The sequence below is a fragment of the Hemiscyllium ocellatum genome, chromosome 7 (genome assembly GCF_020745735.1).
Source record: "Hemiscyllium ocellatum isolate sHemOce1 chromosome 7, sHemOce1.pat.X.cur, whole genome shotgun sequence".
Classification (NCBI taxonomy): Eukaryota; Metazoa; Chordata; class Chondrichthyes; order Orectolobiformes; family Hemiscylliidae; genus Hemiscyllium; species Hemiscyllium ocellatum.
The window spans coordinates 88,537,042-88,564,815 of record NC_083407.1 but is presented as its reverse complement, the minus strand read 5'-3'; the positions used below and the strand labels follow the sequence as shown (position 1 = coordinate 88,564,815).

At 38.8% G+C, this 27,774-nt stretch overlaps 1 protein-coding gene across 2 annotated transcripts in view; it reads left to right on the top strand.

The window, feature by feature from the left end:
* LOC132817538 (diacylglycerol kinase beta) overlaps positions 1-27,774 on the top strand; it is a 519,975-nt gene that overhangs the window by 56,986 nt on the left and 435,215 nt on the right. For both annotated transcript variants that reach the window (XM_060828035.1, XM_060828034.1), the window contains exons 2-3: positions 17,138-17,184; positions 18,788-19,191. In XM_060828035.1, coding sequence (XP_060684018.1) covers positions 19,125-19,191 — 67 coding nt within the window. In that variant the 5' untranslated portion in view covers positions 17,138-17,184; positions 18,788-19,124. The remainder of the gene's footprint in view (positions 1-17,137; positions 17,185-18,787; positions 19,192-27,774) is intronic.

The window sequence follows — 27,774 nt, the reverse complement described above, 5'->3', positions numbered from 1 at the left end:
TGTATGTTAAGGGATGGGCATTTTATATAAAAATCAATGTTTGGGATTTTTGGGCAGTTAATTTTGCATGGCACTCATCATATAACTCAATGTTGCCTTTGCATTAATCAGCTAACCAGAACTACTACTTTGATATTATGAACTCCTTGGGTTACTTAAAGCCTGACAACACACCATATATTGGAATGTTTCAACGGGTGTTTAGAAACACATCCAAGTTTATGGAAATTGATGTTTGATTTGATAAGCATAAAATTTAGCTTCTACAGCTTCAGTCCATTGGAATTTCAGCTCATGATATTTAATATAATATGGAAGTGCCAGTGTTGGACTGGGCTGGACAAAGTTAAAAATCAGGTTATAGTCCAACAAGTTTGTTTGGAAGTACAGGTCAACAACCCTTTATCAGAAATCAGAAAAGCTCCAAAATCTAAAGGTTTTTTTGTGAAATTTTTTCCTCATTAACAAGGTTGTGGCATGCAAACAGTTAACGCAACTCCACACCTACTCAATGTGTGTCACTCAGATGCGACGTGAGTGAATGTGGCCTAGCACTGGCAGGCCTCCGTTCTGTCTCGGGGGCCATAATACTCATAGTGAGTCTGCTTTTCGGTAAGAGTTTTTGAAATTTCACCATCAAATTGTCACTTATAGAGTCATAGAGATGTACAGCATGGAAACAGACCCTTCAGTCCAACCCATCCATAGCGACCAGATATCCCAAACCAATCTAGTCCCAGCTCCTGGCCCATATCCCTCCAAACCCTTCCTATTCACATACCCATCCAAATGCCTCTTAAATGTTGCAATTGTTCCAGCCTCCTCTACTTCCTCTGGTAGCTCATTCCATACCCACACCACCCTCTGGGAAAAATTTGCCCCTTAGGTCTCTTTATATCTTTCCCATCGCACGCTAAACCTATGCACTCTAGTTCTGGACCCGCTGACCCCAGGGAAAAGACTTTGCCTATTTACCCTATCCATGCCCCTCATGATGATGTAAACCTCTATAAGGTCACCCCTCAGCCTCCGACACTCCAGGAAAAACAGCCTCAGCCTGTTCAGTCTCTCCCAATAGCTCAAATCCTCCAACCCTGGCAACATCCTTGTAAATCTTTTCTGAACCTTTTCAAGTTTCACAACATCTTTCCGATAGGAAGGAGACCAGAATTGTATGCAATATTCCAACAATGGCCTAACCAATGTCCTGTACAGCTGCAACATGACCTCCCAACTCCTGTACTCAATACTCTGACCAATAAAGGAAAGCATACCAAACGCCTTCACAATCTTATCTATCTGCGACTCCACTTTCAAGGAGCTATGAACCTGCACTCCAAGGTCTCTTTGTTCACCAACACTCCCTAGGATCTTACCATTAGGTGTATAAGTCCTGTTAAGATTTGCTTTCCCAAAATGCAGCACCTCACACTTATCTGAATTAAACTCCATCTGCCACTTCTCAGCCCACTGATCCATCTGGTCAAGATCCTGTTGTAAGATGAGGTAACCCTCTTCTCTGATAACTGATGAAGGAGCAGTGCTCCGAAAGCTAGTACTTCCAAATAAACCTGTTGGACTATAACCTGGTGTTGTGTGATTTTTAACTTTGATATTTAATAGTCCTGCTTTGTTACATTACAGAAAGTCAGTTGGGGAAGGATAGAGATTAAGATAATCTTAGTTTTCTTTTCAGCAAAATGCATATCTTATGAGACATACCACTGCTGAAGCATTTTGTCTTGAGCTCCTCAGGACAAATAGATGAATGTCAATTTCAAACAATGTCGAGAATGTATACAACTGGAGAGGAGGCTGTTGATTGGCTCATCAAGAAGGCAATTATGATTGGTCAAGGCATTCTGTGAAGAAAACAATAGGGGGTTGTAGGCTCCCACCTGCCCTTCCTCAGCCACCAAATTTGTGAATAGCTGCAAGGATTTTCAGAAAGTACGTCCTTCCATATGTGTAAAGATAAGTCACCATAGTCACAAAGGACCATAAGGTTGCACACTCGGAGATGATTGGTGGTGTTACAACCTAAACAACATCACATCTCAGCCAAGGGCAGAGGATGAGAAGGAGGGACCTTTGTGGTAACCTCCGTTTGTATGGGAATGAGACAGTAAATTTCATATCAATGATATTGAGATGTGCATGTATTTAGTGATAAACATTATACTCGTTCACCACTTAAACTCCAGAAACACCATTTCAGTTTGAGTATTATATGAAGTCCCAAATGAATATGCACTCAATAGACATTATCTGCATCCAATTCATAGAAAATTAACAAATTCCCTTGTATTTCTTTAAAAGGTAGTTTATAAGTTCAACCAAAATTTCCAAATAAATAAAAAAGCTCTATGATTCTGTCCGAACTTGTTAATGAGAATCATTCCACCTCTAGAACTGTTTGCACTTTGTATTTTCTGCATAAATGTTTTACAGAAAAGTGCAGATTGCCGATGATTTGCACCTACCCATTTAATTTTAGGGAATTTTGTTTCCTGTCCAGTATTTGTTTCAAGCCAGCAAGGTCAATCCATAGCCCTTTCTTCTCTCATACTTCTCATAGAGTATATTATCCTGCAATTAATTTAACATTCTTTATTCGCTCATAGGAGGAGGGTGTTACTGGCCAGGTAGCATTTGTTGCTCATCGCTAATTGTCCTAAGGGCAATTAAATGTCAACTATATTGCTGTAGATCTGGAGTCCAGACCAGGAAGGATGGCAGTTTCTTCCCCTAAAGGTATTAGTGAACCAGTTGGGTTTTTCCGACAATTGATTCATGGTTATCATTAGATTCTTAATTCCAGATTTTTATTAAATTCAAATTCCACCATCTGCCATAGCAAGATTTGAACCTGGATCCTAAGAACATTACCTTGATCTCTGGATTAATAGTCCTGCGATAATACCACAAGGCCATCGCCTCCCCCAGTGGATATGCTTATCTTCAGAACATCTCCTGTGCAGAGATCCTGAGATGTAGAATCCCATTTACAATGCCTGTTTTAAAAGAAAATGTCAGGATTTCAGCAACCAAATGGTTTATAACAAACAGAACAATTTTGCCCCTTGGACAATATTCCTCTCCTTATCAATAAGATGTTATGAATCCAGCTGTAGTGGAATACACAACAGGATGATGAGTCATTTTTAGCAATGCTTTAGATGCTAGTTATTTGGGTCATCTATGGATGAAAAACTTGAGTATGCTTTTCTACAGATTTTAGTTTGTTTATTTTTCCTTTTGCCGTCAAACATTCTCGATTTTTAGTGTGTTTTGTCAGAGCGATTTGGTCAAACTTATCAATACTGGCATCTTGGTCTGGTTGGTTGTCACAGTTCAAAGAACTAAGCCAAATATTATTAAGTAGAATGAAACAGATTGTTGTGGAAGAAAGGATCTGCATTATTCTGCAGCCAAGCTTGTTGGGTTTTGGTCAGTAAATCAGGAGCATAGCTTTGGATCTCAAAGGAGGCAGATGTAACCTAATATGCCTTGAGATCCAGTTAAAGAAAAGATAAAATGATAGCAAGCATCTATGCATTATTACTGCATGTTGATCAGCAATGTGCATTGCAGATTAATACCATAAGGTATAATGGTGATAAACTCCACTGAACACAGGAGAAGAATTTTCTAAAAGACCAAATCAGTTTTCAGATTTCGAGACTTACTATGTGAAGTACTACATAGATAGCAGCTGCAATCATCTAAACAGGCTAGGAGTCAGCAGAATCTTTGAACAAGAAACCAGCAGTAATTGAAGTCTAAGAGAGAATAGAGAGAAACAGGCGAGAGGAGGCACTAAGTGAGTCAGTGGCATTGAGGAATAAATGAAGGGAGAGCCCTGAGAAAGGCAAGCAGTAGCAACTTGAGGAGCAAATGAGAGGAATACCTCAGGATGAACAGTTAGCAACAGCTGGAGAAACGTGTGAAGGAAGAATCCCAAGAGAGGCAGTGAGCAGCACCCGGAAGGGACGCTGAGGTAGACAGTTAAAAATACAGCTAGATACATTTGGTGAGTAATTGTGTTTCCTCATCTCCAGTTTAAGGTAACTGGTCTGAAAGTAGGCTCAAGTCATGGCAAGGCAACTCAGCTGCATGAAATGGCAGTTGTGTGCCATGTGGGGTGTTGTGGGCACTTCACATGGGCCAGATGATCACATATGGGAAGTGTCTCCAGCTGCAAAGAAACAGAGTTTTTGAACTCAGGCAGCTGGAAATATTGTAACAGTTTTCAGGTTCGGTTAAACTGTAGATTAAGACTAGGCAGGTGGATTGGGAATGGGCTAGCAATGGGCTGTTGATCTTTGTGTCTATTTCACTAACTCTCTGGTTTTCCCTTTGGATACTGATGAGGGCTGTACTTCATCAGAAGATTGTAACAAGAACCAAACTTGTCATTTCCAAAGTGTTCCACAGAGGGAGGGCAAAAGGAGTTGAAGCATAATCCTGGTCGGTGGTTCAATAGTTTGAGGTGTTTCTGTGACTGCAGACATGACTCCAGGGTGGTACGTTACATTCCTAGCACCAGAGTGAAGAATGGGAAAGATGTCAAGGGATATGATTTTCAGGTGGGTGATTAGCATTTTCCAGATGGCAGCGTCGGCTTGAAGGGGGAAATGACTAATCTTTCTCTCGTGTTCAGACCTGGTAAGAAGCACCGAGAGGTAATAAGAGCCTAAAGTCTTTAAAGTTGCAAACTCACTTGACCTTTTTAGAATGTCTTTTCCTAGGTCAAGTAGATTATATTGCCATTGTACTTTTTCGCATTAAATAACAATGCCCACTCCTGTTGACCATGGTGTTTGTATGCAGATGGATGCTGCCACCATACCTCTCCTTTACTGGATCTAAGGGCCTATTTTGTTTAGTCTTGGAACAGCAATTACTAGTGACCATTAGCAAGCAAAGGTTCTTGACATGACACAATGTAGTTTCTTGCATGATAACAGTTAGGTACAAACTCCCAAAAGCTAGTAGGGCATTGTTGAAAAGGTTATTGGGAGATGTGGAGGATGCATCTGGCCCCTCTGAGATCCAGAGCTGTGCTGTCATTGTTTTCCACTATGCCAAGATGCAATCATGAGATTGGGTGGAGCTCAAAGCCATCTCCAACCTTTTCAGAACCATTACCTTCAACAACAGCTTTTTCTCTCTATCTTATAACATGTTGTTTTGAACTGTGAACACTGACCAGTCCAAAATGCTGTTATTAATCCCATTGGAAAGTAGGGATCTGTAGGAGTATTCCAGATGGATTGGAGCTCCATGATGAAAGTTAACAATCCTTTTTTAGGTAAGGAAAATCTTGGAATTAATTATCATAGCGTTTTTGAGATGTACAGTACGGAAACAGATCCTTCATTCCAACTCATCCATGCAAACCAGATATCCAAAATTAATGTTGTCCCATTTGCCAGCGCTTGGCCCGTATCCCTCTAAACCCTACCTATTCAGGCAGCCATCCGGATGCCTTAAGATTGAGAAGACTAGGTGGAAAAAAAACAGAGTACTTGTGATTCATAATGAACACTGGAGCCATAGCTGGTGGATACCAAGAAGTGTAACTGCAGTAAGGAAATAGAGGGCCAAAGCAGCAGTGGGAGCATTGCAAAGCAGAATTAAGACAACAAAAAATTGACAATTGCTTGGAGACTGCCTTAAGCTCAACCCAATTGGATGATAGCATCTAGGTTTGGCAGGGAAAATTGAAATCATAGCTCTGGACACTTGGAGTGGATGGAGTCAATAAAATACAATGGTCAGACATTTGAGTATACCAAAAGAGCAGGATATTCATAATTTAAAATATGGTTTTGGCTTGAAGAATTTATTAGGGATGCATGCACAAAGCTTCATTTGGGGAGGTCATGCAATAGGATGTGCATCATGTATTCAGCTGAAAAGGCAGCAAATTGTTTTTGTAACCATCAGAAAGCCCCCATTTTGACCACAGTTTAAGGGAAAACCCCCAGCAAATTGCAAAAGTATACAGCTTTAATATTTAACAGAACTAAAAGTTTAAAAGAAGGAAAAAACAGTATTGTTATACTGCTTAAAATGATTAAGAAATAAAATAGTTTGTAAAGAGATTGCAGCAGCACCGAAAGTTTGCAGAATGTAAATTGTTAATCAAACAATAATCACATGAGGAAATCACGGGATAATTAACATTTCTTACATGACTGGCAGAGGTGGGTTCTGTAGATGCTGGAGATTAGAGTCAAGATTAAAATGGTGCTGGAAAAGCACAGCAGGTCAAGCAGCATCCAAGATGCAGGAAAATCGATGTTGATTTTCCTACTCCTTGGATGCTGCCTGACCTGCTGTGCTTTTCCAGCATCACTTTAATTGTTACTTACAATATAGTGCACTGAATTGAAATCTTGAAAATAATTCTTATGATACAGGATTGTTTCAAATATTTAATGCTGAATCTCAAGATGAGAATTGAAATACACGGTTGTGTTCAATAGAACCTACAGCTGGTGACTTTAAAAGTCAAAACTAAAGGAAGCACCGATACATTTGAAGAATTCCTCAAGCTTTTGACCATTGGTTTAAAATCAAAGTTCAAAAAAATCCAAGATTACCAGAGGAAATCAGCAACCAGAGGTAGTTTAATTAATAATGTCTGCAAATTAGTGAAAAAGGTGCAACGTGGAATTCATAAGAGACAATTTTATTGAAATTATTGACGAAGTTTTGTCAGATTTATTATAACAGATGGAAGATTGCAGAATCACAGCTCCCAAGAGGCAAAGGACAGCCTTATCACAGGAAAGCAACCAAATCTAGCTGCCTGAGAAAGGAGCGAGGGCTCCGAAGGCTTATGGTTTCAAATAAGTCTGTTAGACTCTAACAGTGTCATGTGATTTTTTTGATACTCTCCACTTCAGAGAGACCAACACATAGAGCAGTTCAAAAAGCAGATAAAAAGAGTCATCGTTAGTATTGTTTGAACAAGAAAGCCTCCAGCACAAGCTGATGTCAGAATGTTGCACCTGTAAAGCTGTAGGTCACTTCCAGAAGATATGCAGAAGTCAGACATTGTGTTTTAGAACAGTAAAAAGTCAAATGTCTATTCAAAGTTGTTGATGCAATAGACTAAAAAGACATGGAAAAGGAGTTTAGTGCATTCCTGGGTGAAATTAGGAGACTAACAACTTCAAATGTGGCAGAATCTGTTTATATCAGTGGGCATCTCATTTATTTTAGTTTAGGGATGAGTTTGGCTTGCTTATCAGATCACATGCCACGGCTGAAAAAATCAGGTTGCAGCTAAACAGCTAAAACTACATGGGTTAGAAACTCTAGAAGTTAGAGTTCTGCTACAAAAAAGTCCTGCAACTTAGAAGTGTCTGTGTTACGAATGTATACATGATTTATAATCAACACTTCTCACCTTTGAGCACTTGCATATGCATTGAACTCAACATCCTTGAGGTAACAAGCTGTTCATCTCATTCCAAGAAACTCCAACTATGGCAAGAGTCACTAATTTATGCCAAGTCCAGTCAAATAGAAACCAGTTAGAGCATCTGGTCCAGAAACAAATGGCTATTGTCAAATGGTCAAGAGGCAACTAGGAGAAGCTTTCTAAACTCATGGCAAAACCCGAAAAGAAAAATTTTACGGTCACCTATGCTGACATAGAAGAATTGTTTCATTCTGGCATCATGAAGGACATCTGTGATTATACAGATGTAATAGAACTGTTTTCCATTTTTATCATTACAGAAGAACCTTCAGATTACAAGGCAGAAAAAATTGAGAGTCAAAACAAATATGGATAATAATAATGAACATCCCAACCCATTTAAGCTCATTGAAGCATTGTTCTCTAAAGTTATTCAGATAGCAAAACTGACTAAAGAATAAATTGTAATAACAGATTTGAATTTAATATCAGATGATGAAATGGCACAATTTGAAGAGGAACATTTCAACTTTTCATCATCTAAAACAGAATGGTGATAAAGAGAACATCAAGTAAGTATTGAAAGCTGATCAAGAAGTGCCTGGTGAATCAATATAGCAACACTGAGGGCAAATGAAGGCCTCCAACTGAATCAAAGTGAAGTAAAATATCTATGTACTTAAATCTGCTCACACATCTGTTGAGAATAATGATTTGCTCCACATATCGAACACTAGCTGCTTAGACTGCAGCAAGCCAGACCAACATTCACAGATTTAATACCTAGTCAAAAAGAACAAACTATCTGGCTCAAAGATCCAGGATATTTCAGAGAAGAAAAGTGTTAGTTTCCAATAAGCAGCTGTGTTCTGTAATGGAAATTCATGAGGTTAAAAGTCTGCCAGTCAACGTTACAGGGCAACTTTCTCACTTCAAGGGCCTTCCACATAAGAAATGGTCCAAACACCTGGGTGACCAGGACCAATCTTTTCAAAGAAGAACATCCAAGAGTGAAAAGATCCTCCAGCAGATAGATTTTACAAACTATCCAAAGCCAAGATCAACATCAACAAAGAACGAAAGGAACAAAGAACAATACAGCACAAGAATAAGCCCTTCAGCCCTCTAAGCCTGTGCCGTCACATTTTGCCCTTCCGTACTAAAACTGTCTTCACTTACAAGATCCATATCTCTCTCTTCCCTTCCTGTTCGTGTATCCTTCCAGATGCTTCTTGAATGCCCCTATTGTGTTAGCTTCCACCACAACCTCTGGCAATGCATTCTAGGCACTCACTGCCCTTGGTGTGAAAAACGTGCCTTGCACATTTTTTTTTTAACTTTCCCCCTTGCACCTTGAACCTGTGTCCCCTAATTGACCCCTCCACCCTGGGATAAAGTTTCATATTTTCCACTCTCTGTGCCATTCACAATCTTATAAACTTCTTTCAGGTCACCCCCTCAACCTCCTGCGGTTCCTGAGAAAACAAACCCAGTCAACCCAACCCTCCTTCATAGCTAAATTCCCCCATACGAAGATCAATAGTCCTCATACCAAAGATTTAATAATCTTTCATATTTGAAAAGAGATGTTATTTTGGTAGATGTTACGTCGGGTGAGGGTTGGGTGGGAGGGGAATGCTGGGAGAGCATGGTGAGATGGCTTTGTATAACTTAATTTTGGAGACTGCATTCAATTCCACCCCCCGCCCCCACACCCCTGTTTAATGACGACATGCAATCTTAGGTAGATAAATTGGGAGAATGGCTCTGGATTTTGAAGGGGACAAATGTACCCTTTGTTTCCCAACAATCTTAACAGTGTCTATGAGTGTATAAAAATAGAAAGAACTGCGGATGCTGTATATCAGAAACAAAAACAGAAATTGCTGGAAACGCACAGCAGGTCTGGCAGTATTTATGGAGATAAATCAGTTTACATTTTGGGTCGAGCGACCCTTCCTCAGAACTTTTCTGAGGAAGGGTCACTTGACTTGAAATATTGACTCTGAGCTCTCTCCACAGATGCAGCCAGACCTGCTGAGCTTTTCCAGCAACTTCTGTTTTTTTCTTTAAATATATACTTCTGGCTAATTGCTGTTGCACAATGAGCTACATCTGAAGGTGAATGCCTCTTATTGAGAAGACTTTCTTATGGTTGCTCTTCCAAAACGAGGCCCTTACTCCCAGTCAGCTGGATGAATTCTCCGATGACCGTGAATTCGAACACAGGAAAGAATCTGACGAATACTATATACTTTGTAGTATTAAAATGATAAAGCTCTCATACATTGTGAACATTACTGACTGAAATAAAAAACTCCAGTATTGCTTAATATAATCACTAGGCATTCACTCTTACCTGCCATGTGATAAATCAAGCAGTTAAGTGAAGAAGAAGTAATAGGTAATTATATTGAAGTACGTCATGACGGGTGACTCATTCAGTAAATTCCTGGGAAATATGCCATATTATAGAGAGATAATTATGTGTTTTTAAAAAGAAGTTGGGTGTCGCCGGATATCATGTCCTAAATAAGATTCTCGTCAGATCCATGCAGTTATTCATGCTCTGTGCTTTTAATCATGTGATGATTGCAATCTGTCCCAATGCCATTATTGCTATATTTTAATATTTTTTTCATATTACTCTTCACAATCTTTGTTCCATTAATCTCCAGTCTTAAGTTTATAGTCTTATTTTGAATAAAACCTCTAATTAGACTCTTAGCAAACTGATCTCTGTAAACTATGTTCAGTTGGCTAGGTGGCTGGTTTGCAATGGGTGAAAGTGAGGACTGCAGATGCTGGAGATTAGAGTCAAGATTAGAGTGGTGCTAGAAAAGCACAGCAGGTCAGGCAGCATCCAAGGAGCAGGAAAATCGATGTTTCTAGCAAAAGTCGAAACGTCAATTTTCCTGCTCTTCAGATGCTGCCTGACCTGTTGTGCTTTTCCAGCACCACGCTAATCTTGGTTGGTTTGCAAAGCAGAGTGATGCCAACAGCTTTGGTTCATTTCCTATGCCAGCTGAGGTTACTGTGATGGTTTTGCCTTCTCAACTTCACCCCTCACCTGAAGCTAGGTGACCCTGGTTAAACTCCCCTTCAGTGGTCAGTCTCTTTAAAGAGAGATCTGTTCTATGGTCCTCTGGGACTATGGGAACTTTTAAACTAGTTACAAAATAAACAATATGATATGCATGCCAAATAGAACTTTGTATGTACAAACCTTTACTGCAGTGTACATGAGAAAAGCAACCTGAACCTCTTTAAGGGGATGTGTATTCTGGCTGGAAATAGTAGTGTGGGACCTTTATCGAGACAGAGCTAGTGTCATAGTGTCATGGAGTCATGCAGCATTGAAACAGACCCTTTGGTCCAACCAGTCCATTCTGTCCATAATTTCAAACTAAACTAGTCCCACCTATCTGCGCTTGGTCTATATTCCTCAAAACATTTCTTATTCATGTCCTTGTCTAAATTTCTTTTAAATCTTGGATGTGTACCCACTTCCTCAGGATGTTCATTCCACACATGAAACAATCTTTGTAAATAAAAATTGTCCTTTATGCTTTTTTAAAATCTTTCCCCATCACCTTAAAAATATGCCCCAGTCTTGAAATTTTCCACCCTAGCAAAAAGACACCTGCAATTCACCTTATTCTAATACCCCATGCGATTTTAAAAAACTTCTATAAGGTCAACCCTCAACCTCCTACACGTCAGTGAAAAAATCCCAGCCTACCCAACCTCACCTTCTATCTCAAACCCTCCATTCCCTGTAACATCTTGGCAAATCTTTGCTGAACCCTATCCAGTTTAGTAATATCTTTCCTATAACAGAGTGACCTGCAGACAGTAGTCCAGAAGAAGCCTCACCAATGACCTGTACAACCTCAACACAACATCCCAATTCCTGTATTCTGAGCAATGAAGGCACCTTCTTAGCCACCCTGTCTATATCCGATGCAAACTTTAAAGAATTATGTACCTGAACCCATAGGTCTGTCTCTGTTTTATAGCAGTTTAACCTACGGCACAACTTTTAATTGTGTAAGTACTGCCCTTGTTTGTTTTACCAAAATGCAATACCTTGCATTTCTCCAAATTAAACCCCATCAGCCACTCTTCAGACCATTGACCTGAATATCAAGATCTCTTTGTAATCTTAGACAACTTTCTTCACTGCCCACTGTATCACCAATCTTTGTGTCATCCACAAACTTACTGATTATGACTCCTATACAAATGATTTAGATGAGTTTATAAATGACAAATAAAAGTTGACACAGTACCAATCCCTGCTGGTCACAGGTCTCCAATCCAAAAAACAGTCTTCCACCATCTCACTGTCTCCTGCTGTAAGGCCAATTTTGGCAAGCTCACCCTGTATCCTATTTGATCTAATGTCAGTAATTAATCATCATGCAGAAAGGTTTTACTAAAATCCAAGTAAACAGTATCTACCTGTCCACTCTTATCAATCTTCTTGATTACTTCCATAAAAAACTCAGTCAAGTTTGAGACATGATTTCCCTCACACAAAACCATGCGGACTATGCCTAATCTTTCCTTGCCTCAACTAATGCATATAAATCCTATCTTTCAGAATCACTTTCCACCAGTCAGACTCACAGATCCATAGTTCCTGGGCTTTTCCTTACATCCCTTCTTAAGCAAAGGCATAACATTAGATATTGTCCAGTCATCCAGAACCTCGTCTATAGTTACACATGATGCAAATCTTTCTGCAAGAGATCTGCAATTTCCTCCCTAACTTCCCACAAAGTCCTGGATTATACTAGATCACGTCCCAAAGATTTGTTCACCTTTATATTTCTAAAACTTCCAACACTTCCTCTTCTGAAATATGAACTGCTTTCAAAACATCAGTTTATTTCCCCGAGTTCTCTAGCCTCCATTTCTTCCGTCACAGTAAAACCTAATATGAACTATTAATATCTCTCCTCCTCTCCTGAGGTTCAACTCAAAGGTGACCACTTTCACCTTTTAAAGGGTCCTACTCTCTGTAGTTGCTTGCTTGCTCGCTCCAAATGCACTTATACAATCTCATTGGATTATCCTTAATCTTATTCGCCAATGTTAACTCATATCCTCTCTTTGCCTTCCTGATTTTCCTCATAAGAATGCCCTGCACTCTTTATACTGTTCAAGAGATTCATTTGAACCTGGTTATCCACATCTAATGATTTTTAAAAAATTATTAACTAGAACCTCTAATCCTACCAGCCTTATCTTTCACTCTAATAGGAACATAACAAGACTGTGAACCCTCATTATCGCACTTTTGAAAGCCTCCCAATTATCAGATACCCCTTTATCTATCAACAGTCTACTCCAATCAATTTTTGAAAGTCTTTTTCTCATACTATTGCAATTTTTCTTATTCAGTTAAAACTACTCTTTATGGAGATCTTATTTTTTCTGTCATTATTTTAAAACAAAAAGAATTATGATCACTTGACCCAAAGTGTCCCCCTACTTTCTTTTCAGCCACTTGCCCTGTTTTATTACCCAAGGGAAGATCAAGTGTTACTCGTCTAGTTTGAAAATTTTAAATATGGGTAAAGAAAATTTTCTTGAACACATTTAACAAATTCTTTACTATCCAAACCTTAACAGTAAGGTACTTCCAGTCAATGTTTGGAAAATTAAAATCACCATCTGTGGCAACCTTCATATTCTTACATAAACCTGAGATCTCTCTACATATTTATTCTACAATTTTCCTCTGACTATCTGGGGGGTCTATAGAACAATCCCATCAAGGTGATCATTCCTTTCTTTATTTCTAATGTCAAACCATTTATTTTCGCAGGATGAGTTTTCAGAAATATCATCTCCAGATACAGCAGCACTATTTTCCTTCATCAAATTACCGCTCCCCTTCCTCTCTTGTCTCTTCCGATCTTTCCTAAAGCATTTGAAACCGGGACATTGAGCTGCCAGTCTTGTTCATCCCTCATCCAAGTTTCTATAATAGCTATGATATCTCAAGCCCATGTTCCCAAACATGCCCTGAGTTCACCAGTCTTAGCTGTAAGACCGTTTGCCTCGAAATAAGTGCAGTTTAATTCTTCAGAGTTACTTCATTCACTGACCTGCTCTTGTCTATCTTTTCTAATTAACTTATTCTTTTCAGATTCAAAACCATCCTAGTCTATCTTTCTATTTACTCTGTTACTTAGGATTCCTCCATTTCACCCCCTCTAATAATTTATAGTTTCCTTTTAATAGTATTAGCAAATGTTTCCACGAGGGTATTGTTATCTTTCCAATACAAGTGAAATCCAACAGGTCTTTTCTGCCCCACAAGAGATTCCAATGATCCAAGAACCTGAATATGTCACCACCTTTTCAGCCGTTGATTTATCTCATTTATCCTCTTCTTCTTTCCCTCATTTGAGCTTGGCACTGGGAGTAAACCAGAGATTACTACTTTTGAGATTGTGTTTTTTAAATCTTCTACCTAGCCTCTTATATTCACTCTGTAAAGCCTTCATTTTTTCCATAACTGTGTCATGGAATGTCCTGCCAATGTATACTATACGCTTTAACCAATTTGGGACATCCTTAATCCTGGCAACAGGGAAGCAATATATCATCCTAGATTCATGCTCACTGCATCAGAATCTCTTGTCTGTAACCTTGACAGGAGAGCCCCTTTTCACAATTATTCTTTTAAATTTTATAAAATCCCAAACAACATAAGATTGATTCTTAGTGCCCAAGACCTGACTGTCTCTTCTGTTTTCCTCTGAGAGCCTAACCTTTCCAATAGTACCCAAAGCTGAGTATTTGTTTGAGAGAGGAGTAGCCACAGGAGACTTCTGAATTACCTTCTTACCTTTTCCTGACAGTCATCCATCTGTCTAACTTATCCTGTTGTATAATCGCTATTCTAAATCTACTAGTCATCAAACTCTGTGTCTCTTGTATGCCCTCAAAGCCATTAAGCCTAAAAAGAAAGCAACTTATAATAGCACCTTATGTGCAAAATAAACTATCTGTACTTACCCAAAGAGTTAATATTGAGCATGCAAAAAATAAGAAATAAATAAATAAATCAAACATATAAATCTTAAAGTTAACCACTTAGCTGAGCAATCAATGTGATACTTGGAATAATTGCTGAAAATTAGTAATATCTGATGAATGTGTGTAGGGATGGGGTAGAGGCTCTCTTGACATGCTCAGGTAACATGGGAGGTGGGGGGAGGGGGAAGAAATTTGGCAAGTATCAAAGCCAGGAATACTGCTCATTGAACTTCCCTCTGCATGGCATCATCCACATTTTATACTAAAATTGGGCAATTTCCTCTTAGCTTATTATTCATCTTTTTAATAAGCTTTTTAATTCCTCTTTCCAGCCAGTTGTTTAGTGTTTTCCTCATTCATCAAACATTGTGCAATATCTTCCTCCACAATCTCATCTAAATTTTGTAAAAATATCTATTATGCGCTAAACAAAAATTCGGACCTGTCACAATGGAGCTAAAGGATTGTCATTACATCATTCCCAGGAGAGCTGCTTGTTCACTCTATTATAGAGTCTTCACATATATTTTCAATGCAATGGAAATTAACTAAATCAATCCATGAATAATCCTGGATACTTGACAAACTATTTCCAAATATCTAATTTGACCGCTGAAAGCTTCTTTGTACTTATTCTCCAGTTACCGATAGTTGAATTATGAAGTTAATGCTCCAGTCTTTGAGCAGACCGACTCATGGACTCCCTGTGTATTTGATGTAATTTTCTTTTGAATTGTGAGGCTTAAGGAAGTAAATATATAGAAAAGCTAGTTGTTATACTGCTGCAGAACAAATGAAGAAATTAACCAAATTATCAAAGTGGGCAGGGCATTTGCTCCCTAAGTAAGGAGGAAACCGTGTCATTGGAAGGGGTTAGCTGGGAAACTGAGTGTCTTCCTGGTATGAAGATGAACCCCTGGAGCCTATCAGTAGCATACAATGTATTTCCTGACTTTCTGAAATCCACAAGGCACAAGCGAAGAATGTGATGAGATGGTCATCACTTGCCTTGATAAATGCAGCTTTATAATCACTTGAGTCTTGACCTCAACTAAGGAAAAGGTACTCCCTTGATTGGCACCTTTTATGCACCACTTCCTGCTTCACAGTAATAGTAGCAGTGTGTACAAGATACACTGTATGAATTAATCCAAGCATCCTTCCAAATCCTTTCTGAAATATACAATCTAGAACAGTCCTCCTCAAACATTTTCCCTTTTTCCATTTTAATGCATTATATTCAATGTGATCCTGAAATGGAAATTTAGGCAAAATAAAAATTTTAAAGAGTGGCTGGAGAGAAGGTTAGGGCTTTGATAATTGAGTGGGGAGATTATTAATGAACTATTAATATGTTTGAACTCTAGTTATCAATATAATAATACCTTGATTGTTAATCTTGTATTATTGTGATTATTGATGCAGATGACTCGTGATGGGATCCTGACAATTGTTGCTTAAGGGTCCTCCTTAACTGAAATAATTGATTAATAATGTAGCCTCTTAATTGCAGTAATTTTCTTATTATTTTAACAGCAGGCCACTTATTAATGTAATTTGAGTTATGGAAAATGTTTTGATTAATGATCCAGTAGGCACCAGAGGGACAAGGAATAGGCCATTCAGCCCATTGAGCCTGTCCTGCTAGATCACGGTAGCCAAATAGCATCTATCAACAAAAATAAAGCAAGGATTCAAAAGGGTCTCGCAGCTCCCAGTTCCATGGAAGCAATTGCTGTCTCGGAGCCTGCAAATATATCTCAATTTAGGAATGTCTGATCCAGGAAAAATCTGCCAATGGAATTTGAAAATCCGTTGTCAATATTTTATATCATCGTGATGTGATTCTGTCCCTAAAGCTAATGAGGTGTTTGCCTTTGAGTCAATTTGTCACACATCATCGGTTTGTTAATGACCCGCATCGACAGCTCTGATTTGTTTTTGCTCCAGTGAATGATGCTCATCTTAAAACCAAGTTACTGCACTATACTTAGTGGAGTTACTGCAGTTAACCTTTATGTAGCCTGAGTGTACAGCTTGCTTGTATACTGTAGAAGCACAGATTGTGTATGGCTGTTTAGTCGGTGCATCTCTGTAGCATTGTGATGTCTCTTTGGCAGCGCTGAGATGATGTGCATGTCTTTACACGTGATGTACTGTGATATTGCTACCAAACTGCACTGCTAGCTGGCCAGTGCACTTTTGTTTATGTTTCTGAGCACTAGAACGATGGAAGTTTTTGGAAGATGAGATGTTGAACAATAACCCAAAAGGTTATTTACCTTAAATCTTGGTTTTGTGGCAATCTCCATTAGATCCACGACACACAAGTCAGCAGCTGAAGAGAATTACAAGGAGCTTATTCTTGTCATTTTTTTTTCTTTCTCTTTAATGAAAACCTATTTGTAAATCAGTGCATTTAGGAGAAGAGGAAATTTGTTTTCAAATGATGTCATAGTCTAATGCAATAGGAAGCTCAGCTAAGGTTGGTGTGTTTGGAAACTTTTTTTAACTGATCTTTTATGCGTCCTGAGGATGAGTAACTATAAACGAATATGCAAAACTTTTGTACATGATTCAGTTGCGCTCTAAAAAGGATTCATACTGGTCTTAAAACATTTAATTGTGTTTCTTTCTCCACAGATGCTGCCAGACCTGTTGACTTGCTTCAGCACTTTGTCTGTTTAAAGGTAGGACCTGCTTTCCCACACAAGTTAGTTTTTCAATTTGTCTTCTGATATGTTCCTTCTTTGGTTAGGTTTCTCTGGTTGGTTGCTTGATTTGTGCCTATCTGTCTAACCAATCTAAAAATGTAAACTACAGTAAAGTAAAAGTAACATGCAGTCAGTGTTTAAAATCTGAAAGACAGCAAGTGCTGGAAATACCAGCAGTGTCTGTCCAGAGAGAAAAACAAAGTTTGATTCTTTCCCCAAAGCTGCTGCAAAGCCAGTTGAGTATTTCCCAGTACTTTGTTATTTAGACCATAGTTTTTAGTAACGAAGCAGAATGGGAAATGATTATTTTTTTTTCCCATGCCTGCATAGTTGAGGAATATTGAATTGTGTTGAGGTGATGAATAAGTCAAATTAATGCTTGTTTATACCCATGAACCTAAATGAGCAAAGCCACCATTTTATTTATAATGATTTTTTTACTAACAGAATCCATTGCTATTATTTGGACTGGTCACTTTAATACTCTTATGCGTCTTTATTTTTATGCTTCATCCATCGTCAACTGCACTGGAATCTACAAACAAGCGCAGGATGCTTTTACGCATGCTGATTCATTTTTTTTCCTCCTTGTGGGCAGCATTACACAAAGTGTCAAGACCAAATGTGCTCTTGAGAAGAAGCAGAAGTGAACATTAAGGACAAGGATTGAAATAGAATGCACAGAATTCATTTAGCTTTTACTTTTGAGTCATGCATCCTATTGATATATTAGCTATATGTGCTATATGTTTTAAAAAAGTTGTAGCTTATTTCACTCCTGTCAAGCTTTTATCTGTTAATGTTCTTATGACAACAATTATAACAAAAAAAATGAGGAAACTGTCAACACAGTAATTACATCCTCACAAATGTTTTCATCAAACTGAAATGAGAGCCCTCTTTCTTTCCTTCTCTCCACTTTCTCTCTTTCTCTCACCCTCCCTCCCTCCCGCCCACCCTTTCGTTCATTCGCTCTTTCGTTCGTTCTTCTCCTTCTGCTCTCTTTCTTCTCCCTCCGCCCCATGCCCTCTTTTTTTTCTTCCCCCACTCTTTTTCTCTCTTCTCCCCCCACTGTCTTTCTTCCCCCCTGCCCCTTTCTGGTTCTCGCTCCTGCTCTTGCTCTTCCTTTCGCCTGTTCTCCCTCTCTCTTTCGTGCCTCCCCTCCCATTCCCCACTCTTTCCCCCCTTCCTCTCTATCTCCCTCTCTTCCTGCCCCACCCCTCCTCCCCATCTGTCTGCCTCTCTCTACAAATGTTGCCAGGTAGGCTGACGTTTTCCATCATGTCCTGCTTTTATTTCCTCTTTGCTATACTCAATCCTCTGAGGTACGTTTATCTTTGTAATTTCCAGTTCTGTTGAAATATTTGCACATAAACCATTAACTTTCTTCTCTTCTGTTTAACAACAATTCTTTCAAAGCGAAGTAGATGACAAGCTCAGATTATGAAAGGAAACCCACATAACCTACAACCCATAATTAAACCAGGCTTACATCACATTTATTGATATTGCCAATGTATTGTGCAACTATTTCTGTTTACTTATTTCCTTGTAAACTCATTTCCTTATGCTTTTGCAGATTTGAGCAAAACGTGTGATTCACCCTTCAAAAATATGAATGGATTTTGTTCAACAGATCCTGTTAATGAAATTATTAAACAGACAATCTAAGCACAGTTAATCATCAAATGAGGACTATTCATAAACAGGTTTCTTGTGAAGAGAAGTATCATTACCCAATTAACAATCAAATGTAAACCAATCAACAAGAGGAAACTAAACATCAGAGACATTTTCTGTCAATTTTAGAAGAAGAGGTTCTATCTCCTCGGACCATATTTTTCTAGAAGCACTTTTTTGTGAATTGTTCTACTATCTTCATGAATAACAATCTGGTCTAAGTGGATTTGTGGAAAATGAGTGATGGGAAATGGGTTATCCTAAGCCCAGAAGAGTTTGCCCAGTTGCAGCAGTACACAGAATGTAAGTATGACTTGAATTACTATTACTGCTAAATGGCACTAAGTCTTATGAGTCTCTGTAACTAAAGAGAAACAGAAGACATGGGAAGAAGTGGAAAGTGTTATGTGTAGATGTGTGTATGTTGAACTCTTCTAGGTGCTTGTCTTAGTTGGGCTACCGTTAGTTATATCAGCAAATCTGTCACATTACATTTTCTAGTGTGTTGGGGAAGAAAAGATTACAAGGGAAAATTCAAGATCTGCACATAAAATTTGTTTGCTTGATTATTTTCTTTTCTTGAGTTCAGTATGAATTTTTAAAATTTCCCAATTGTGACATGAATGTATTTCAAGCTGTTAATAAACAGTTGAAGCAGAAATGGGCAAATCGTGCATGATTGTGGAGCATGCAATATCTGTGAGTATTGGTTAAGAAGCCAATTTATATGGCTTGCAAATCTTCCTTTCTGGAGAGAAAAAGGAGATGGCAGTAAACATTTTTGTGTTTTTAATGAAACAACTTCTATCCTGTTATTTCAGTTCTTTGTTTCAGGACCACCATTTTACAGCTTAGTAATGATGAGTTGAAGGGTCAGGTGCTGACTCTTGCAAGATGATCCAGGTTTAAATTAACTGATATGTTGAGAATGTTGAATGGTGCAAAGATGTGATTGCATGTATTTAAAAAAAACCTGGGTTACATTTTCAAATGCATTTCCAGCACTTTTTATGTTATGATTAATGAACAGTGCCAGCATATTGGAGATACATTCTACAACTAAAGAAAGACCTCAGAACTGAAGTTATTACTCATTTTAATATTGAGGTAAACACCATCTGGTATTCCTGTCCTCTTGCGCATCCCTCTCTTCCTTCTCTCCATTGTTGCCCTTCATCAAAAAGTCTCCTGCACTCTTTCCCCCATGCATGTTCCCATTCATCTCCCCACCCCTTCTTTCCCTCCCTCCCTACTCTCTCTGATTCCTTAAAATACTTCTTAAATCTACCTCTTTGTGCAATCTTCTGGATATCCAAAAATAATGTTCCATTCCTTGGTTTGTCTTTACTACTAATTATGTTCCTTTGCAGCTTGGGATATATTACTAAGTTGAAGGCACTCTATATTAGTCATAGTCATAGATTTGGGCAACATCGAAATGGACCATGTGGTCCAACCTGTCCATGCTGACCAGATATCCTAAATTAATCGCGTCCCATTTTCTAGCAATTGGCTCAAATTCCTGTAAACCCTTCCTATTCATATACCCATCCAGACATCTTTCAAATGTTGTAATTGTAACAGCCTCTACCACTTCCTCTGGCATCTCAATCCATACACACACTACCCTTTGCATGAAAATGTTGTCTCACAGGTCCTTGTTAAATCTTTGCCTCTCACCTTAAACCCATGCCCTCTAGTTTTGGAATCCCCTACCGTTGGAAAAAGACCTTGGCTATTCACCCTATCCATGGCCCTCATGATTTTATTAACGTTTATATAAGGTCTCCGTTTAGCCTCCAGCACTCCTGGAAAAATAGCCCCAGCCTATTCAGCCTCTCCCTATAGCTGAAACCCTCATATCCTGGTAACAACCTTGTGCATCTTTTCTGTACCCTTTCAAGTTTCGCAACATCCTTTCTATAGCAGGGAGATCAGTATTTCAAAAGTGCCTAATCAATATCCAGCACGGCCGCATAATGACCTCCCACTCCCAATATTCAATGCACTGACCAATAAAGGCAAGCATATCAAATGCTGCCTTCACTATTCTATCTACCTGGGACTCTGTTTTCAAAGAACTATGAACCTGCACCCCTAGGTCTCTTCTTTTGCACTTAATGCTAGGGTGGTGGTGAGTGTTGCCAAGGAAGTGTTACCGTTGGCGCATTCACATTTTTCTTTTGGTGTTTTTCCTGATTTCAACCTGGAACTAAAATATTTTTGCTGTTTTCTTTTGGCTAAAATCAGCTGTAGATAAAATAATTTTCTGGTGTTCTAAAGCTAGACAACCTGGTCCAAACAGTTGGAGCACTGATTCTTTGGTTGGTTACAGTATGTTGTCACTGATCCTAGGAAGAATTACAAGTTTAGATTATCATTTGATATGACCATGACTATTTTAAACTCCAAAAAGCACACAGTTGCTTTTGGAAATCAATTTCGCATCAGCTCATGAAGGTTAGGCATCTTCTTTGGTAATGAGATAACTGTGCTTTTAAGGTAATACAGTACTTCACAGTTTGTATTGTGTAACATGTATACGATGGCCGAAATATTTCCAGGAGTGGTGATTGCAGTCAGATTGCCACTCTGCTCCTCTTTTTACAATTAGCACTGAGTTACCAGTTTCTGGCTGTAAATGTTGATCCCAGTTCCTTCAGAGCATACCTGAAGCCAACACTTTCTTGCTTGGTGGTGTCAGGGGAAATCAAACCATGCTCCCCCTTTTACGCAGCAGCACCAGTCATTGTTCCATGTTCAAGGGCCTGCCAAATGGATAGGCCAGGTAGATGTGAGATATGCATGTTGCTTGGAAGAATGTTGAAAGGCAATTTTAGATAAGTGGTATAATTGTAAAGGGAGTGCAGGAGCAGAGGGACGGTGGTGTATACGTACACAGATCATTGCAGTTGGAAAGATGAGTAGAGAGGGCAGTTGGTAAAGTATACAGTGTCCTCGGCTGCATTATTCGGGGCATAGATACAAGAACAGGGAGGTGGTCTTGAACCTAAGTAAAACACTTGTTAGACATCAATTAGAGCACTGAGTACATTGTAGCAAAATTTGTAAATGTATTGCAGAAAGTGTAGAAGCAATTTACAAGAAGGATTCCAGCAATGAGAAACGTCAGTTGTGGGGATACACTGGAGGTTTACACTGTTCTTGGTCAAGAATAGATTTGAAAGAGGTTTTCAAAATCATGAATGGGCTGGATAACTTTGATACTGAGAAGCTGTTTCTGCTCAAATGAACAAAGAACAAGCAGGCATAGACTTAAAATAGAGAGCCCAAATATGTAAGGGTGATGTGAGAAAAGATTTTATCTCGCAGCACCTGGTTAGGGTATGGAATGCATGACCCTGTGGTGGAGGCAGGATCAATTGAGGCATTCATGAAGATTTTGGGTGATTAGTTGGATAGAACTGGTGTGCAGGGAAGTGGAGAAATCACAGGCGATTGGCACTAGGTCATAGAAGCGATGCCTTCTACACCACGACAATTCTCTGATTCTGTGTAGTGATGGAGTGCTGAGGGTGTGTGTGATGGGGTGAGGGACGTGAGGTAAATGGTGCAAAGACCAGTGTCAGAGGGTTGGAAATATTGGGACCAATGAAGGTATTGGGGAAGTGAGTAGTAAGCTTAAAGTTGCCCAGGGCCTTAGGCTCAGGTTTTAATTCTCCTGGCAAACTGAACTTAATGGAAGCAGGAAATTATGAATCCTCTGCCTTGATTAGATTTGTTTGGAGGACTCTAGATACAAGGGAATTACCCAGTGTAATTTTCAATTTACAATGTGTTCCAATGATTGCTTGGCAATTGGAGTATTCGGATTGAAGAATTGAAAATCTACAGTGCAAATATTGGCATTAAAAGATGTCTTGTTTTTCAAATTTGCACAAGTTTAATGTCAATTATGCGGTAAGTGGATCAGTTAAAATGGCAATATAAAGATACTGAAGGTGGCCTATTAATTTGATTTTTAAGGTGAAGCTTCAGCTAATTCAAGGCATTTGAAATTCTATTCTAATTGAGTTCTCTGCCTTTGCTTTTCTCCAACAATTCAAATGGCTTATAAAAAGAACTGCTGAAAACCAGGACACATAGTTAATCTTTTGATGCTCTGCTTTTAATGTGACTGTTTGTCAGGAGCTTTGAATTGCGTTGTTTTGTTTAGAAAAAGTGCTACCACTGAATTTGCTGTGTGTAGGGGATTCCAGCTTAATTGTGGCATTGAGATACATTTTACGTGCCCTGAGATGCATTGCAACCAATACTATTTTCTGAAACCGTGGTCAAATTAAGTTGGTTGGACAACTGCGAAAGATCATGCTTAAATGTTTGAAGAAAGTCTTCAGGTGGCTGGCAGATTAATGTTGGTTTATCTAGAATAGATGAAAAACTGTTGGAAAATGTTGTTGGGTAGAGTCTGGTGATTATGTTTTATCATATAATAATCAATTCTAACCTAGAATTATTTTGCTAGTTCCTTGAAAAATTCATTGTGCAATACTTAAAATTAAGAGTTTACCAAGGATTCAGTTCTGTTTTGACATGTGATGTTATCCTACTTGTACATATCATTGATATGTATAATGGAATGCTTGTTTAGCTTATCCATCTGTGTGGCTTGCTCCACACTTGCAGCGTTTTTCTAATTTGTCTGTCATTGTGATATACCCCTGGTCTATTTTTGGTCAGATATTGAATTTTATAATTACATTTTGTAGAGCGTGAGTTTTATTTTTCGAAATGTTTAGTGTTTTGTGGAGTTTTACTGTGCATTTTGTGCTGTGCACTCAAATCAATTACTGAATGACATTAGATAATGTGATGTTCTGTTTGAAAAGCTAATTTCATCTGTCTATGTCCAAGAATAAGTTTTGAGAGGCCATAGTTTTTGGATAAGGGTTATCAGATTTACTTCTCAAAGGGTTGTGTATCAGTGAAATTCGCTACTCCAGAATGCAATGGATGCTGGAAGGAAAAATGAGTGAATCTAAGGAGGAAATAGACTAATTCTGAATTGGGTGAAAGTGAGGACTGCAGATACTGGAGAAATCAGAGTCGAAAAGTGTGGCTCTGAAAAAGCACAGCAGGTCAGGTAGCATCTGAGGAGCAGGAGTGATGACATTTCGGACATTAGCCCTTCATCAGGAATGTGATGGGGGTGGGAGAGTGGAACTGATAGATAAATAGGAGGGTGGGGTTGAAGGGAAGGTAGCAGGGAAGGCAGTAGTGGATGCAGAGGGGGGGTGGGGGGGGTGATTGTGATAGGTCGGAGGGGAGGGTGGAGCGGATAGGCAGGAAGGAAGATGGATTCGTAGCATAGTTCAAGAGGGCAGTGCCAAGTTGGAGGGTTGGATCTGGGATGAGGTGGTGGGGAGGGGAGATAAGGAAACTTGTGAAGTCAACATTGATGCTGTGTGGTTGGAATGTCCCAAGATGGAAGATAAGATGTTCTTCCTCCCAGTTGTTGGGTGGCTTGGATTTGGCAGTGGAGGAGGCCCAGGATTTGCATGTTCCTGGGGGACTGGAGGGGGAGTTGAATTGGGCAGCAGACAATCCCACCACCTTGTGGCCAACCATTCAACTCTCCCCGCGCCCCCTTCCCCAACCCCCACTCCACCAAGTCCAGCTGTCTGATCTGATGTGCTTTCCGAGCACTACGCCTTTTGACTCCAAATTCTGAATTAGGAATGGATCGAAGGTTTATATAGAACAAGCAGGAAAGTGGAATTTAGGCTCAGATGATATCAACCATGTTCATATCAAATAGCAGAGCAGGCTTGAGGGGCTGACTTGCTTGCTCCTGTTCCTAGTTCTTGTAGTCTTTAATTAGATGGGCAAACTATTACACAAAATCCCTTTGTCACTTGCCAATTTTTCTGGCTATGTTTTGAAATTGGGATACAATTAACAGACACACCTTCCCAACTTGGAATCTCTTCTGTCATCAAGTTTCCTAACCATTTCTCAAAAGCAAAACTTGATTCTAACTCTTAGACAATATTCCTGGTCCTAACCCGCTGAACAAACAAAAAAAACCTATTCGTTCTCCTTAATATCTAATATTTTACAACATTTGATTGAATTATCCAGTAACGTTCTAAGTTTCATTCCCAATTTGTGTAATATCTTCTGGTAATTTGACCCCTGGCATGCAGATATCATGCTGATCAGTCTTCATGTCTTCCAAAGCCAATATTTATTTTCTAAGATGTAAAACTGGAACTGAGCACAGTACTTAAGCTGTGATCTAACTAAGGTTTGTTAGGTTACCTTTTAATCCCTTGCTGTAGAGAAGACAATTTTTGTGTTTTGCTTTTTCTTTTGTCAGATAATAAACTTGTCTGTGGACCCCTAAGTTTATGTGGATCTTAACTGTTTCTGGCTTTTTACTATTTAGAAAGGCAACCCATTTGACTTACTAAAGCAGTTAACCTACTTAACTATATCGAAATCTATTTGCCACACTTTTCTTTCTTCTTTCAATCTATCAACTTTTTAAAATAATTTAATACTTCAATTTATATGGCTTACAATTTGTCTATCTTTGTATCAAGGCCATGTTTGAAATGTGGCTCTCCTCTCTCATCATTTTAAATCAATACAGAATATGATGAATAGTTGGGGGTCTGTTGGTTATACTTGCAGAACACTAGTCTGTCTCCTGCTCAGCTAATTTCCAAACTAGTTCAATGTTTTGCCTTCATTTTCGTGAGCTTTAATGTCTGTCTGTGAGATATTTTAACAAATGCTGTTTGGAATGAAAGTATTCTCTTTTTTTAAAAAAAATCTTTGAACTGCTTTCATTAGTCATAACTTATCATTGACTAATTAGTTGAAAATGTTCAAGTTGTTCAATCTTATTTAGGAATCAAATAATATGGTAATCCTTTTCCTTTACTGTAAACAATGGTGCAAAGTAACTGTCCATCATGTCTGATGTCTTATTTTCATCAACAAAACTGCCACTATCAGTTTTTGAGGGGTTCATGTTGTTTCTGGCTGCCCTCTCTCTTAATACAATTGTAATTTGTTTTTCTTTGTTTACTTTGGTATCCCCTGCACATTTCTTTTCATAATCCCTTTCCAAAGCTCTTGCTGGATGTTTTGATGCAGTAATAGAATAGTAACAGCAAACAAGGAGGCTGATCAGGTTGTGCTGGCTCTGTATAAGTGCGGTTCGCGTAATCTTGTTCTTCCGCAGTCCTGCAGTTTCTTTTTATCCTTTTTGGATAATTATTCAATTCTCTCCTCAAGGCCTCCTTTGAATCTGCCTGCCTGGCATTCTCAGGCAATGTATTCCAGATCCTAGCAACTTGATGCATTTAAAAGCAGCCTCTCATGTTGCTGTTGGTTCTTTTGTCAATAACCTTAGATCAATGGCCTTGTTTTGAGTTCATTAACCAATGGGAATAGTTTGGCTGTATCTAATCTGTCCAAAACCTTATGATTTTGAACACTTCTATCATTTTGTTCTTTATATCTCTCCCAGTTATTAGAATCTGCTCCTTTTTTGGCCACTCTTTGAATGCTGTTGCCTTGTTCTGTTATATTTTACCTTTTATTTTTGCCCATAACATTTGTCAGCAAGTAGTACTCTTTCCCTTGGGCTGTAATCACTTCCAAATGTTTCATATTGCTTACCCCAACACTTGTCTTGATCCAGGGCTGCTGAAATTATTATTCATTCTTTGCATCAATTTCGGTGACATTGTGATAAGTCAAATTTGGATTTGGACTCACGACTCCAGTTTGTGCTCCACCTATCTCCAGATTGGTAGAATCATAAATTTAATAGAATGATACCCATGCCAAGCTGAAATTCCATACTGGTAAATCTGAAATAGTTGAAAGTTGTGTAAGCTTGACATGTGACCGTATTGATCTCATTCGATAAGAAGTGGGACTTCGTCACTTCATGATGGAGGTGGTGTGGAAAACGGCAATAGAATCCACAATCGCTAACTGCTTCCACTAAAAGTGTTTGCAGTACTGCTACACAAGATATGGAAAACAAGAGGGAGCAAAATAATGCCATCCAATTCTGTGCCAATCCTCTTTCCAACTGGCCAACATTGGAAATTCAAATAGGGAAAATCATTGTACTGGACCAGACCAGACCCCCTCAAAATATTTTAAGAAGGTAGCCCAGACCCTAACTTTTTTTTGTATTTAAGATAATTGTAAAATAGCTGTTCCAGATGCAATGTAACTGGTCAAACTACTCTATGTTAAGCAAAACAACTTATTTCAACAATAATGTTTATATACAACAAAATAAAGAAGGATTTTACAGAATACTAGATATGGTAACTATTACTAATTAACTATTCTAATATAGTAACATACCAAAAACGCACCCTTGTCAAAATTCCAAAAATAGATTTGTCTCACCGATAACTCCAGCAATCCTGAAAGAAAAATATAGAGGAAAAATTAGAGAGTCAGTGGCCAGGAGATATTTACTGCAGCTTCAAACCCCTGCTGAGACTCCAACAACAACAGCTACTGAATCTAAAAGCTAAATAAACTAAAAACTAGAAATCCTGGTCACACCCTTCCAAGCTGCATCTATTGTTTCAACTTTAAAAAACCCAAGGCCTCCCGAGCTGTTTACTTTGAGACTTCACTAACCAGATCAGAACCTCTGCCTTAAAACCTCTCTTCAAAACAAAACCAGAACAAAATGCTCCTCTTAAAACCACAGCATCTTTATACCTTGAAAATGTGAACAAAGGCGGATGACATTGTACGATGGAGAATTGATGGATGTTACAGTCATAGATACAATACCTTCTTCAACTGAGATGCCTGGGGAGGCCATAGTCCCTGAAAAATCTAATGAATTAAGGCCATAGAAATGCTCCAGGGCTTTAC